Source organism: Hippopotamus amphibius, chromosome 17 (assembly GCF_030028045.1).
Source record: "Hippopotamus amphibius kiboko isolate mHipAmp2 chromosome 17, mHipAmp2.hap2, whole genome shotgun sequence".
NCBI classification, from domain to species: Eukaryota; Metazoa; Chordata; class Mammalia; order Artiodactyla; family Hippopotamidae; genus Hippopotamus; species Hippopotamus amphibius.
The window spans coordinates 59,054,375-59,068,827 of NC_080202.1; the positions used below are offsets into that span (position 1 = coordinate 59,054,375).

Below are 14,453 nucleotides of genomic sequence, written 5' to 3' on the forward strand. Positions count from 1 at the left end.
TTCCTGGTCTGGGAATCTCCTGAGGGCAGAGACCACCTATAGTCACCATGCCATCTTTCCTTCCTGGTCCAGTGTGTGGATATTGTGCAGTTAGCAGTGCCCATGACTGACTTCTGTGGACGAGAGAGGGCTGCTTCTGTCAGGTCCTCTGGTCTGTGGCCACTGTGATTATGGGCAGAGTTTCTGGTTACCCTCTGGTAGGGGCATCAGATAAAATACACGACTCCCGGTTACATTTGAATTTCAGATAAGCAACAAATATAAAATATGCTTTTAGTGTAAGTATGTCCCAAATAGTACACAAGATATACTTACACTCAAAAAATTATTTGTTGTTTATCTAAAATTCAAATTCAGCTGGGCACCCTGCCTTTATTTTTGGTGACATCTAGGAATCCTACCCTATGCTCTTTTTCTAGAAGGCCTGGAGAGCAAAGCAGTGCTTCTCAAAGAGGGGTCCCAGGACCAGAGCATCAGCAGCTCCTGGTTCAGAGCAGAAAACCTCAGGCCCCACCCAGGCTTCCAGAACCAGAAGCTCTGAGGGTGCCAGCATTCTGTCTCTCGGGGTGCCTCCACCGCACGCTGTAGTTTGAGGGCCGTTGACCTAGAGAACCATCCTGATGGTGGGAGCTTCCACTTCTCACCCTCCCCGAAAGCATCCTGCCCTGTTGCTCACCCAGGGCGCTGGACTCGGTTGCCAAGGATGGCAACATAGATCACATCAGGGACGTTGCAAAAGGTGTCCTTTCCTTGGGTGTCTGCGGCTTCCTAGGGGATGGCGGGGCTTCTGCAGGCTCTGTTCCACCCGCCCCGATCTGCTCCGGAGCCCGCAGAGGCTGTGAACCAGAAAATTGATTCTCCCGGCCGCCGGATCTGCCAGTCGCGCGGCCGGCGGGGCGGGGCCTCCTGGCCCCGGGACACGTGTGCGGAGGGAAGCAGGAAGTGCCTGCGAGTGGAGCCGGCGAGCCAGCGGCTGCGGGCTGATGGAAGTGGAGTGGGGGCTTGAGAGGGCACCGAAGTGAGTCAGTCGGCTTCTCTCTCCTCCGGCGCCTTCGGTGGGGCAGGCGGCCCGGGGCCTGGGGCCATCTGGACCAGAGCGTGGGACTTGGAAGGGCCGCCCCGTGCAATTTGGAAGGGGGTGCCCCTGGGAGAGGAGGGGGTCGGAGGAGCAGGGCGGCCTTGGCAGGTGGCACAGGAGGGGGAAGGGTGCCCGGAGCCCCCCCTGCCCCCCTCCAGGACGAGAGGGAGGCTGTCCAGCTGCCTTCCGTTGACAGTGCCTCCCCAAGACCCTTTTCATTCAGTGCTTCCCGGTGGGCGTGGGGGGTGGGGTGGGGTGGGGTAGTGGCCGGGCGCCCTGGGAGCGGCTGTGGCTACACGTCCCGCTGCGGCATGCCCCCTGCCCCTGGCTCTGGGGGTCAGCAGGACCCCTTGAACTTGGCTGGGGAATCTGGTTAAGATGCAGCAGGCCCGAGAGGGTGCGTTTCTAACCAGCCCCCGGGTGGACCGGTCCTCGGACCACACTTTGAGTCGCCAGGTGTTAGAGAACATTCTCCACAGTCCCATCAGCCCAAACCCGAAGCGTTTTGCTGGGTTCCACTGGCGGAGTCAGGACGCGTGTGTAGGTTTCGTGTAGTGCCCTTTTCACCTCTGCAGCTTTTTCAGGGGCATCTTGAAGCTGACTCTTAGAAGCAGAGTAACAGGTTTAAAAGGCGGAGAAAAATAAACCGTGCATCAGGCAGGAGCTTTGTGCTGCTGTGTGTAGGGTGCTGCTGGCATCTTTAAAGCCAGAGCACACAGAGAGTAATCCTCCCTCCCACAAAGTGACCCAGGTTTATATATTCATATTGGCTCACGAGGAAGTCTGAGCCCCATTGTGGAAGCGGCTTTTGAGGTGCCTTGGCTGACCTTCCCTGCTCCCGAGGTGCTCCTGGTCTACCTGCTGGAGAAAACTTTTTGTTCTCTTGCGTCTCTGTGGCGGTGGCCCTGCTGATCCCTCATAGGGCAGGAGAACTCACTTTCTAAGCTCTTGGTCTTGTAGGAGTTGTTCCAGTTTCAGACCCGTGCTTTCCACTTCGATGTGCATAAGAATTCCCCCATGGAACTCGCTAGAATGCAGATTCTGATTCCGCTAGTCTGGAGTGGGGCCTGAGATTCTGCATTTCTAACTTAGCTCCTAAGGGGGCCCTGTGCTGCTGGTTCCAGGACCAGCAGTGAGGATTTACAACAGCAAATGGAAGAAACTTCTCCAACGGGCACTGGGCTTGCATTGCCCACAATAAATCTGCCCTCGTTGGGATGGGAAGGATGGCGGCCTTGGTCTTTCCTCTGTGTCCCCTTTTCTTACATCTCAGGGTGCTCGGGTGTAAACAGAGACCTGGAAGAGTGTTTTCTCCTCCCACCAGCCCTCAGGAACACCCACCAGCTCCCTCGTTTGCCAGCCCACAAAACCCACATTGACTTTGGCCAGTTGGTGAAAGTAAACGGCTTCCTCTTTTCTGCAGTTGTTAAAAGGCACATTCAGTGCTGAAAAACAAAGTTTTTTTTTTTTGTTATGACCTGTCTTGGACGATGAGCACTGAGAGGATGATAGCTATGTGCCTTTCTTTGTCAAAGCTGTTTGAAATTTTAACCACAAACAGCTGGAAATAGAAGACTGGTGTACTGATCTGGATGTCTCGGTTTAAAAACGAACACGAACCATTGTTGTTAGGGGGCCTTGACTAGATGACATATGTAAAAAGGTGGGTTTTTTTTTTAAAAAAGATTGTTTTTCTTTACTTGGTTCAGTCATCATCCTGAACTCCACGTAATCCATGGGGACCCCATCTGAACCCAGAGGTTCTGCTTCTCTCTGAGATGTCCTGACACCTGGGCTGAGCCTGGGCTCCCCTGGGCTCACCAGGACTCACAGCCTTCCTAGGTCTGAATCCTGCTGTGTTGCTGACCGTCTTGGCATAAGGGGGCCCGTCCACCCTCTGCCCTGGTTTCCTTCTAGGGTCAGAGGCAGAATCTCCAGCTTCGAATCTGCAAGCTCAGGGTTGCTGGCTCCTCGCAGACCCCTAGGGCCTGGCAGGGCTGAGCCCAGTGGGGTTGGGTCCAGCCCTGTGGGTGCTGGAGGACGGGGGAGGGGAGCTGAATGAGCCCTTTGAGATGAGGCCCTGAGCCCCGATGTTTATGTACCAAAAAACAGGGCTTTTCAACCAATGGGTTTCTCTGCCTTGTAACTTTCCACAGGGAGAGTCTGACTCCCTGTTATTTCAGAGCTAGAATTTAAAACATGTTCAAGTCTAGAGGAGGTTCCCTCGAGCAAAACCAAGGAGGGAATGGTACTTCCCTTTCCTTCCTTGCTGGGCCGTGGTATAACTTCAGCTTTGGGTGCAAGAGGGCTCAGTGGTCGGGAGGAGGTGCCACTTGGGTCTCTGTTTCCTTGTTCTTGCTGAGTGTCCTATTCAAGGTAAGCTGGCCCTTTTCAATTCAGCAGATATTTTGGGGGGGGGGGTGCCAGAAAGCCCAATTTTATGGTGTCAAGTGTGAAAAGCATCATCCCTGTTTTTAAGCAACGAATGGTATAAAAAATGGAGGCAAGCCCACACAAAGGAAGCGCCAAAGCTGTGTCCTGGGATGGGAGTGGAGAGGGATCAGGGAAGAGTGGAATCGAAGCTGGCGTTAGGTGGGCAACAGAGGATGCTCTGGGTCTCCTGGCTGGAGGTTGCGGAGGAAGGCGTACTGGGAGGAAACCGGATAAAGAGAGACTCGGAGCAGGGCCATCCGGGGCTTGTCAGAGGTTCCGGGAGTAATTGGGTTGAGTTGGAATGCGATGCCCAGGCAGGGTGCAGAGTTGTTGGGCTGGTTGACGGTCCGTCGATGGCGTGTACCCTTCACAGGCGGTGGGTACGGCCCCGTTCAGTGGTAGCTACTGAAAGTTTGGTCAGGGCTTGGGTGGAAGAGCTTCAAGAGGGAATCCGAGCTAGTCACCTGTGTTCGGAGGCGACAACTGCTGATGGATGGTAGGCAAGTTCAGGTAGCAGGGCAGAAGGTGCCGGTAGCCTGCAATCAGACCCTCCCTTGCTGCAGGCTAAATAATCCACATTCTTTGCGCTTCTTCTCTTTGGAACTGTTTCCCAATGTTGTCCCTTCTTTCCTGGCATCTACTCCTCCGGCATCTCCCTGGGTGTCCCCATGTCTCTCCTTTCGGAGTTAGAGGATCTCCAGCCCCCGGCGGGGGGGAACGTGGATGAAGCCAGCCGACCTGCACCGGGTCACTGAGGTGTTGAGGGATGGACGGCATAAGGGTGCACACCACCAGCCCAGATGCAGGCCAGCTTGGGTGGAGGGACTGGGGCCTGACCCTCTCCTGCTCCTCTGCACACAGCCGTATCCAGCATGCTCCAAGGCCACAGCCCTGTGTCCCAGGCCTTGCTGGGGACCTTCTTCACCTGGGGGATGACGGCGGCTGGGGCGGCTCTCGTGTTCGTATTCTCTAGCGGACAGGTGAGTTGCCTGGATTTGGTTCTGAGGGTTCTGGGGGACTCTCAGCGAGCTCTGAAACCAGCCCCGCTCCGCAGCGCCGGGCTGCAGCCTTGCTCTTGCCACGGCCACACCTCCAGGTTGGGGGTGACGTTGGTTCTGCCCCCTTTCCTCCCCTTGTCCCCTCTGGCTCGCTGCTGCACAGGCACCCATCGGTCCCCTGCTTCTCCCCTCCTGACTCGGAGGGAGCAGGAAGTGAGCAGCCCGGTTCCTCCACCTCCTCGAGCCCTCCTCCTGATTTCTGTCTTCCGTCTAGTTTCTCTCAGGCCTGGAGCAGGTGGAGGCATGTGTGAGGTTTTGGACATGCCTCTCCTGCCCCGTGGCCTTGAGTCAGGGATGGTTGAAAAGACCTGGGGGAAAAAGGAAGGAGGGGGGAGGTCTGTCCCCTTTCTCTTTTACCCCATTTCCAGGCTCTTCATCATCTCCCTCACCCCCTCTGGGATGAACGCACACAGACCCACCTCCCCAGGCCCCTGTAGACCCCACACCTGCCCACCCCCCCAGCCTGCGCACTCCTGTGTCCCCTGTACCCCACCTCTCCCTCCCCCATACCCTGTGCGCTCCTATACACTCCACGTAAACTCCCACAGTACGATCCCTCCATACGTACCCCCTCCCCCCATAGATCCCCACAGTCCCCCCATGCATCCCACACGTGCTCCTATCCCCCCACATCTGTCTCACGCCCCCCACATTCCACACCCACACTCTCATCCCCAAGCCGTACCCCCACACATACCCCACCCTGCCCCTCCCCAACCCACGCCCACCTCCTGGGCCTGCAAGTCCTTTCTTCCCTCCAACCCCGAGCCCCTCAGTCCACGGCCTGCAGCCTGCAGCCCTTGCATCATTCACGTGGCCCAGATAGTGTAGGCGTGGTAAGCAAGCCAGTGACTGAGAGCAAGGGAAGCGTGCTGGGAGGCCGACCTGGAAACCAGAACCCGTCTAGGAAGCCGGCCAGCCAGGCACTGTAGTGTGAGAGCGGCACTGATGTTGCAGACAAGCTGGGGCCTCCCCACTGGCCCCCCGCCTCAGTGTGGGGCTTGGAACCTATGAAGACCTGGCCCTCCAGACACAGCCCGAGTCCCAGGTTACTGTCGACAGGTGACCTGACCCTCCTGCTCTCTCCCGACAGCCACGCCAGGTCTTCTGGGGTCCCGTCCTCGCGCCCTTCTGGGGCAGGGCAGCCTGTGTTTTCATCTTCACCAGGTTCTTTTGCGTTGAGAAGGCGAGCTCTGAGTCGAAATAGCTGGGGTCCAGCTGGCCGTGGAGACGCGGCCCCGGCCGATGCCATGGGGACCCTCAGAAGGGAGAAGCCATCGCAGAGGCGCCCCCTCCCCTTGGGAGCCGCAGAGCCCCTCCTTTGTCTCGTGCTAGCAGGAGGAACTGCTGAGACCTTTCTCTGGGAGGAGGCAGATGGGGGTCTCCGAGACCACCCGCACGTTTGGTGATTCCCTAGAGCAGGTCTCCAAGGACTCAGCGTAGAGCTGTTCTCATGGCTCAGGCTTGTTACAGTGGAAGGACACTCAGTAACATCCGCAAGAGAGACAGTCAGGGTCTGGGGAAATCTGGGCACGGACTTGGGATCCGATGCCCCCTTCCTCCTGGGAGGGGGCACAGAGCGTGCTCGTTCCCCAGCAATGGAAATGCAGTAACACGTGGACGATGTGTCAGCCCAGGGACGCCCAGTACAGACTCGGCCCCCAAGGTTTGTATTGGGGGCTGATCACGTGGGCATCCATGCTGAGCTACCACCCAAATTCCAGACTCGCTGCTGAAGGAAAGCAGAGGTCCCACGTAAATCACTTTGTGAAGCAGACACAGGGGACCCACCCTAATCGGTCAGGGAAAGGGGGGAGCAGTCCCAGTGCCAACTTCCCAGGAGCCAGTGAAAGACTGACCTTGAAAGCAGGGCCTTCCGAAGATAGCGGGCTCAGGTGGGCTGTGTGAGCCCTCTGCAGAGGAGGGTGTGGGAGGAGTGGGAAGGGGCCTGGCGTGAGGGGACAGAGCCAGCCCTAGAGGTGAGCCCACAGAGGCGGGCTCTTCCCCTCCCCTCTCCCCGGCCAACCTCAGTTTTCGCCCAACGAGAATGGGGGCTGCGGCGGGGGTCCGCTGGGATAGTAGACGCTCAGCCGTCTCCTCTCTGCTGCTGTTATCCACACTGGCTCAGCTTCACTCAAGGTTCATTTTCTTGATTGAAAAAAATCATGTTGTAATTGTAGGAAACTTGGAAAATATGGAAAAGCTGAAAGACATCATAAAAAAGCTCCTGATCCCACGTTTCCGAAAGGAGAACTGAACATAGTTGTTCAAATTTATTCAGCTGTATTTGAGTATACATAGTACAGATGTATCTGTTTTCTTTACATAACGAGCAAATTATCTGTGATGTTTTATAACAAGCATTTCTCACTGGACATGGTAAGCATCCCTCCTTATCCCTAAATGGGTTTTTGATTATTTTGATTACTCTGGTTACTTAAATGGCCGTAGAATATCCCGTCATAAAAATGTATTGCAGTTTATTTAGCCAGTCCCCTGTCGCTGGACAATTAGTTTATGTCCCTTTTTCTTGCTTCTAGAAATAGTGTTATGAGGAACATAAATCTTGGAGCACACATCTGATTTGTTCCTGGAGATAAATGCCTGGAAGTGGAAGAACAGGTTTACTGATCTTAAAAAAAAGTGTAATGCTTCTGCTCTCAGGATCCAGAGGAATGCTGGAAGGACGGTTTTACCTGACTTTTGAATTATGTCATCTGCTCTGATTAAATTAGTTGATTAGACCAATGTGGCTCATGTTGTGGCATGCCGAGAGAAGAATGTCACTTTTGTGGCTCACCGGGGTCAAAACCTTCCATCCGTGCCCCAGCCACACAGAGCTGGGGGAAGGGTGCCCGTAGCTGGTGATGACCTCACCGGGGGTCTCCAGGATCAGGGTGACCAGCATCTCCGTGTGTCCCGAGTGTGTCCGTGTGGCTATAGGTTATATCCCTCACGTAGGGCCCTTCTTAAAGAAAAAATTTCTATTGAAATATATGATGCATATAGAAAAATGCACATTTTGTAAGTGTACAGCTTGATAACTTTTCAGCAATGCCCATGAAAATAGTACCCAGATCAAGTGCTGGAACAGGAACCCCCGTCCCCCCACCCCTTTCAGGGTCCCTTTCAATCACTACCCTCAACCCCCTACCTCCACTCCCAGGGCAGCCCCTCTCCTGGTCTCCAACAGCACAGATTTGCTTTCTCTGTTTTGTGCAGTATATAAATGGGATAATCGTACAGTATATGCTCTTCTGTGTCGCGCCGACTTCACCCTCTTTATTTTCCATTTTACTGAATGCCCCCACCTGACTCAGCTCCATTCAGGTATGTATGTGTGTTCTCATTGCCATATGGTATTCTGTTGCATGAATACCTCCTAATGATGTATCCATTCTGCTGTTGGTGGGCCTTTGGGTAGCTTCTGGTTTCTGGCTCTCACAAATAGCGCCACAGAGAGCATCCTTGTCCATGCGTCTGGTGAATCCCAGTGTGTGTTTCTGTTAGGTAATTATGAGTGCCACTGCTGGGTCCTAGGGTCTGCTTCTACAGGTTCACTTCTAGGGGACGCTGCCAGCGGGCTTTCCGAAGTGGCTGTGTACCCGTTCACCCCCACCTGCAGTGTGAGAGGATTTTGGTTTGTCCACGTGCCCCTTGCCAGTAGTTGTCAATGTCCATCTTTTAGACCAGCTACTTAGTAAAGGTTTATAGCCCTAATTCACAGGGAGAGCCGAGAAAGAGGCCAAAACAAGTGGACCAATGCAAGCCTAGGGTCGCACTGAAAGAATGCTCTGATTGGCTGTGGGATGGACGGAAGTTTTTTTTAAAAAAAATTTCGCAGCCCATTTTACAAAGACTCGGGTCCACGATTCCAGATGGGTTCGCAAAGTCAGGTGAAAGCTAGTCTTAGTTCATGTGGCTCTCTGAGGCCTGTGGTTTCCTGTTGTCCCACAAAACATCCTTTAGACACTGAAACATCTTGTTTTGATTTTCAGAGGCGGATCTTAGATGGAAGCCTCGGCTTTGCTGCAGGGGTAAGTAGCACGTGGTAGGAGGAATGTAAGCGGAGGGTGTTTATTGTGTTATTTCTCTGCCAAAGGGTATTTCCAGCTTCTCCCCACGCGGCCAGGCTGCAGCTCTGTGATCCCCGGGTGCTAACGGCTGCCTCTTCTCGCTGACCCTGGGTGCATCCAGCATATGGTGTGCCCCTGCCTCTCCTTGGACAGTGAAGGAGGCTTGCTGGCAGCTGTCTCAGGACTTGTAAATAAGTATCTCAAATAAGATAATATTTAGGAAGGGCTTAGCGCAGAGCTTTGTTGGCACTGATTACACATGTTCGTTCTCTCCTCCTCCTCCCCCTTATACGACCTTATATTATAGACATTTTCAAACATGTAAAAAAAGTGGACAGAATCCTATGAGGCACCCCAGGTACTCACCTCCCAGCTTCAATCATTCTTGACATTTTGCTAATCTCATTTCACGCCCCACCCCCATGTTCTTGGGAGATGGAATAGTTTGTAAAAGCTAAACTCAGACATCATGTAATCTCACTTGTAAATTCAGTACACAGCTCTAATTGAATGCCTTTCTCTTCCTCCCTCCCTCTTCCCTTCCTTCCTTCCTTTACTTGTTCCTTCCTCCCTCCCTCGTCCCTCCCTCCCTCCTTCCTTCCTTCCTTCCTTCCTTCCTTCCTTCCTTCCTTCCTTCCTTTCTTCCTCTCTCTCTCTCTCCTGGCCCCCCCCTTCCTTCTTGCCTTGTGTGGCTTGTGGGAGCTTAGTTCCCTGACCAGGGATTGAACCCGGACCACAGCAATGAAAGCGCCGAATCCTGACCACTGGGCCACCAGGGAACTCTCTGAGTGACTCTTTTTAAAAAAGCGTAATCACCATGGTATTGTGACACCCACTAAAATTAATAACTCCCTATCATCATCCAACACTCAGTTCACACCCAGACTTCCTCCATTTTTTCAAAGGCGTCTTCTGAAATTGTTTTGTTAAAATCAACGTCCAAACAGTATTTCCACGCTGAATTTGTTTCATACTGCATCTTTCCAGTCCCTTTTATTCTTTCACAGGTCTGTCTCCCCGCCCCCACCCTGCTTTCCGCCCCATGCTCGTAATTTGTTAGAGAAGCTGCATCATCTACCTGTAGGATGCCCCACGCTCTGACTGCGGTGGATTGCTTCCTCACGGTGCTGTTGAACTTGTTCCTCTGTCCGCTGGGTCTCCTGTAAGCCGGGAGTCGGACCTCGAGGCTCGCTTCACGCAGCTTCCATTTTCCAGGCGTGAATTTGTCACAGAGGTGCCGTGTGTTCCAGTTGCATCAGTCACAGCAGAAGGCACCTTAATATGTGGTGTTCCCTTTCGGTTGGTCCGAATTTGGTTGTTTTCTCCTGTTTTTGGAGTCCTGTGATCCGCAAAACCTGACCTGGGAGTGGGACCTCCTGAAAGTCCTCTAAGCCAGCAGCTGTCAGGATGGAGTTCGTGGAGACATTCTGGGTGTCCCACGGGGCATGAAGAGTGGTCACAAAATCAATGTCCAGGTCCTCAGCTTCCAGTTTTGTTCTTTTTTCCCAAATTGCCCTGCCTGAGAATCCCCCAAGGTGGCTCTGCCTTCCCACCTTCCCCTGCACAGTTGCCCTCTCCTGCTTTACAAAAGGGAGACGCACTCTTGCCTTAGTTCCTTGTCTCTGGGTAGCAGCATCTCCACGCACAGAGGGACCCTTGACATGCTGGTGCTCAGGTGGAGACAGTGAAGGACTCAAACCGCGGATCACTGGACGCAAATCCTTTAGCAATTCAGACTGTCCTGTCCTTTGAATCAAATTGTTAGCAGAGAAATCCTGTGATGTAGGGAATTCCCTGATAGTCCAATGGTTAGGACTTGGTGCTTTCACTGCCAAGGGTCCAGGTTTGATCCCTGGTTGGAGAACTATGATCCCACAAGCTGCGTGGCATGGCTAAGAAAAAAAAAATCCTTTACTGTAAATTTCCATGGTGAACCGCTCTGGGATTTTGGGCCTTCTTAGAGTTCAAAGAACAAAATGACCATATTATAACAAAATATTTTTTTCCATCTTCATGTGAACACATTTTCTCTTTGTTTACTTTAAGAAAAGGAAAAAAAAAAACCCAAAGAAAAATAGAAATACAATTGATGCTTAACCCTGTCTTATTATAGCAATAACTACTTAATATTTATTCACGGATGTACGAATGAATTGAAAAAATAAGAAAAAAGCCTCATCCATGAAAATATGCACTTCCAAGAATGTTTTACTTTTGAATGTCTAATAATTATGAAACAGCGTATTGATTTTTTGTTATTATGAATCTGTTCTCGACCACTGATAGTTTTAATGGTCACTTTATCCAGGAAGTTGTTATTTAAGCAGTTAGAGCCCTAGGCTCACAGGAAATTTTTAAAAATTAAATGGAAATGTATTTAGATATTTTATTGCAAAGCAATATGATAAACCAATAATAGACCTTCTAGCATAAAATATAAGTTGCTCTAGGATAAAATTCTATGGGGAAATCGAACTGAAGTACAAATTAAGGAGAAAAAAGAACGATGTACGTTTTGACTTTTGGAGAAGAGCTTGCTCGTGTGTTTTTGTGTGTAGACTATAACCCTCGAACAGAAAAGTACATAAAAGACATAAACACACAGCTTAGGGTGTGTATGCTCTTAAGTGGTTAACGGGAGAATCAAATCCCTATGATATTTCTTTTTATTTATTTGTTTATTTAATTAATTAATTTTTGGCAACACTGCATGGCTTGCAGGATCTTGGTTCCCCAACCAGGGATTGAACCTGGGCCCCGGCAGTGAAAGTGCTGAGTCCTAACCACTGGACCTCCAGAGGAGTCCCTCTCTATGCTGTTTCGATCCCACTGGCTCCATTTAAATGACCGATGAAACAGTTTTATTTAAACACAGCAATATGTACATCCCGGAATTAACTTCTTTTGTGACTCTTTAAATTTGGGATGAAAACATTTTATTTTTATTTGAATTTTTTAAATTTTGTTGAAGTATAGTTGATTTACAGTGTTGTGTTAATTTCTGCTGTTGTGCAGCAAAGCGATTCAGTTATACATGTGAATATTCTTTTCCATATTCTTTTCCGCCATGGTTTATCACAGGTTATTGACTGTAGTTCCCTGTGCTGTACAGTAGGACCTTGTTGTTTATCCATTCTCTGTATAATAGTTTGCATCTGCTCATCCCAAACTCCCAGTCCATCCCTCCTCCATGCCCCCTCCTCCTTGGCAAGCACAGGTCTGTTCTCTGTGTCTGCTTGTCTGTTTCTGTTTCGTAGATAAGTTCATTTGTGTCATATTTTAGATTCCACATGTAAGTGATATCATGTGGTGTTTGTCTTTCTCTGTCTGACTTCACTTCCCTTAGTGTGGTCCTCTCTTGGTCCATCCATGTTGCTGCAAATGGCAGTATTTCATTCTTTTTTATGACTGAGTACTAGAAAACATTTTAAATGTCAATTTCAAAATGTGAGAGGATACCTAGTTTTTCAAAATTCTTATAGATTACACAGATACAAAGAACTGTATTCTCTGCTGACCGAGCACTTGGGTGTCCTGATCTAGTTTACTCTTTTAGTCCAAAAGCCTTTTTTTTTAAAATTTATTTATTTATTTAATCTATTTATTGGCTGCGTTGGGTCTTCATTGCTGCACACAGGCTTTCTCTAGTTGCTGCAAGTGGGGGCTACTCTTCATTGTGGTGTGCAGGCTCCTCATTGTGGTGGCTTCTCTTGTTGTGGAGCACGGGCCCTAGGTGAGTGGGTTTCAGTAGTTGTGGCACGTGGGCTCTGTAGTTGTGGCGCACAGGCTTAGTTGCTCTAATATAATGCTGCAGTGACATATTTGTACGTATGTAACTATGTACTGCAACACGTGTTTCTGTAAAAGAGAGTCCCAGACAAAGGACATGGGTATTTTGAATGTGCTTCGAAATATATTTCTCAGGTTGTTTTTTCTCATTAGCAGCACCTTGGAAGCATTCATCTGTTCTTAAATGACTCCTCTTGGAATCCACTGGCCTGTTTTTCTCCTGACTCCTTCAAACACTCTCTCTCCAAGTCTCTAGTAATCATCATCCTTCTTTTCTCTATACCAGTGTCTGGCCTTGATTTTTGCCTGAGGCACGAACTTAATAAGGACAAATGATACTATTAAAAAAAATACTCATTATTTCCTATTAGAATCCCAGAGTAATACAACTTTAAAGCTGGAAAAGATTTTAGGTAATTATGAGAAGTAATGTTTATTGAGCTCTTCCTATGTACAGGGTCCTCTGCCGAGTACTTTGCCTAGATGATTGAATTTAATTTTCGTAACAAGTCTATGAGGTGAATACCAGGTGCTGTTATTTACCCCCACTTCACAGATATGGAAACTGAGGCACCAGGAGTGTAAGGAAATTGCTCAGGATCACACAGGGAGCAGACCCAGGCTTTGGTCAGTATATTTTTTTAATTGAAGTCTAGTTCATTTACAATATTGTGTTAATTTCTGCTGTACAGCAAAGCGATTCAGTTATACATGCATATATATATACACACACACTTTTTAAAAAATATTCTTTTCCATTATGGTTTATCAGAGGATATTTATTTATTTATTTATTTATTTATTGGCTGCATTGGGGCTTTGTTGCTGTGCACAGGCTTTCTCTAGTTGTGGCGAGTGGGGACTACTTTTCATTGCGGTGCGCGGGCTCCTCATTGCGGGGGCTTCTCTTGTTTCGGAGCAAGGGCTCTAGGTGCGCGAGCTTCAGTAGTTGCGGCACATGGGCTCAATAGTTGTGGCACACGGGCTTAATTGCTTTGCCACACGTGGGATCTTCGTGGACCGGAGATCGAACCCGTGTCCCCTGATTGGCAGGCAGATTCTTAACCACTGTGCCACCAGGGAAGTCCTATCATAGGGTATTGAATGTAGTTCCCTGTGCTATACAGTAGGACCTTGTTTACCCATTCTCTGCATAATAGTTTGCATCTGCTAATCCCAAACTCCCACTCCACCCCTCCACCACCCATCTCCCCCTCGGCAGCCACGAGTCTGTTCTGTATGTCTGTGAGTCTGTTTCTGTTTCTAGATAAATGTATGTGTATTGTATTTGAGATTCCCCATGTAAGTGGTATCATATGATATTTGTCTTCCTCTGATTTACTTCATTTCGTGTGATCATCTTTAGGTCCATCCATGTTGCTGCAAATGGCATGATTTCATTCTTTTTCATGGCTGAGTAGTGTTCCATTGTCTATATGTACCACGTCTTCTTTATCCGTTCATCTGTGGATGGACATTTCGGTTGTTTCGATGTCTTCAGGGAGTAGAGCGAGGATTTGAGCCCACAGTCTGACTGCTGAGTTCTGACATTTAAACCATAGTGCCTCCCTCGCTGATGTCTGGTCCAGCTGCCTCTATCGACAGACAAGAAATAGAGCCAGAGAGAGCAGGTGACTTACCTAGAATGAAAACATGCTAGATGGTGGCAGAGCTAGGACCAAACCCGAATGAGAAGTCAGGGGCTGCCAGCATTTAGCTGTGTGACCTTGGGCAGCCTCCTCAGTCGTCCTGGGCCTCAGCTAACTCTGCTGGGACCTGGGGACATTGGAGTGGATGGTTCCTTAGGAGCTTCTTGGATCTGCACGTTTAAAGGGGTGGGTTTTGGGAACTCCCTGGCAGTTCAGTGGTTAAGACTCAGCACTTTCACTGCCGAGGGGACCAGGTTCAATCCCTGATCAGGGAACGAACATCCCACAAGCCGCGTGGTGTGGCCAAAAAAAAATTAAAAAAATAAAAAATAAAGGGGTGAGTTTCTGTAAAAGCTAGCATCTATCTTTT

General features: G+C 50.0%; 1 protein-coding gene across 2 annotated transcripts in view; it reads left to right on the top strand.

Moving 5' to 3' along the window:
* Window positions 1–923: 923 nt before the first annotated feature.
* Window positions 924–14,453, top strand: part of SLC39A11 (solute carrier family 39 member 11) — a 336,039-nt gene continuing 322,509 nt past the window's right edge. For both annotated transcript variants that reach the window (XM_057716107.1, XM_057716109.1), the window contains exons 1-3: window positions 924–1,018; window positions 4,373–4,491; window positions 8,568–8,606. In XM_057716107.1, the coding sequence (XP_057572090.1) occupies window positions 4,384–4,491; window positions 8,568–8,606 (147 nt within the window). In that variant the 5' untranslated portion in view covers window positions 924–1,018; window positions 4,373–4,383. The remainder of the gene's footprint in view (window positions 1,019–4,372; window positions 4,492–8,567; window positions 8,607–14,453) is intronic.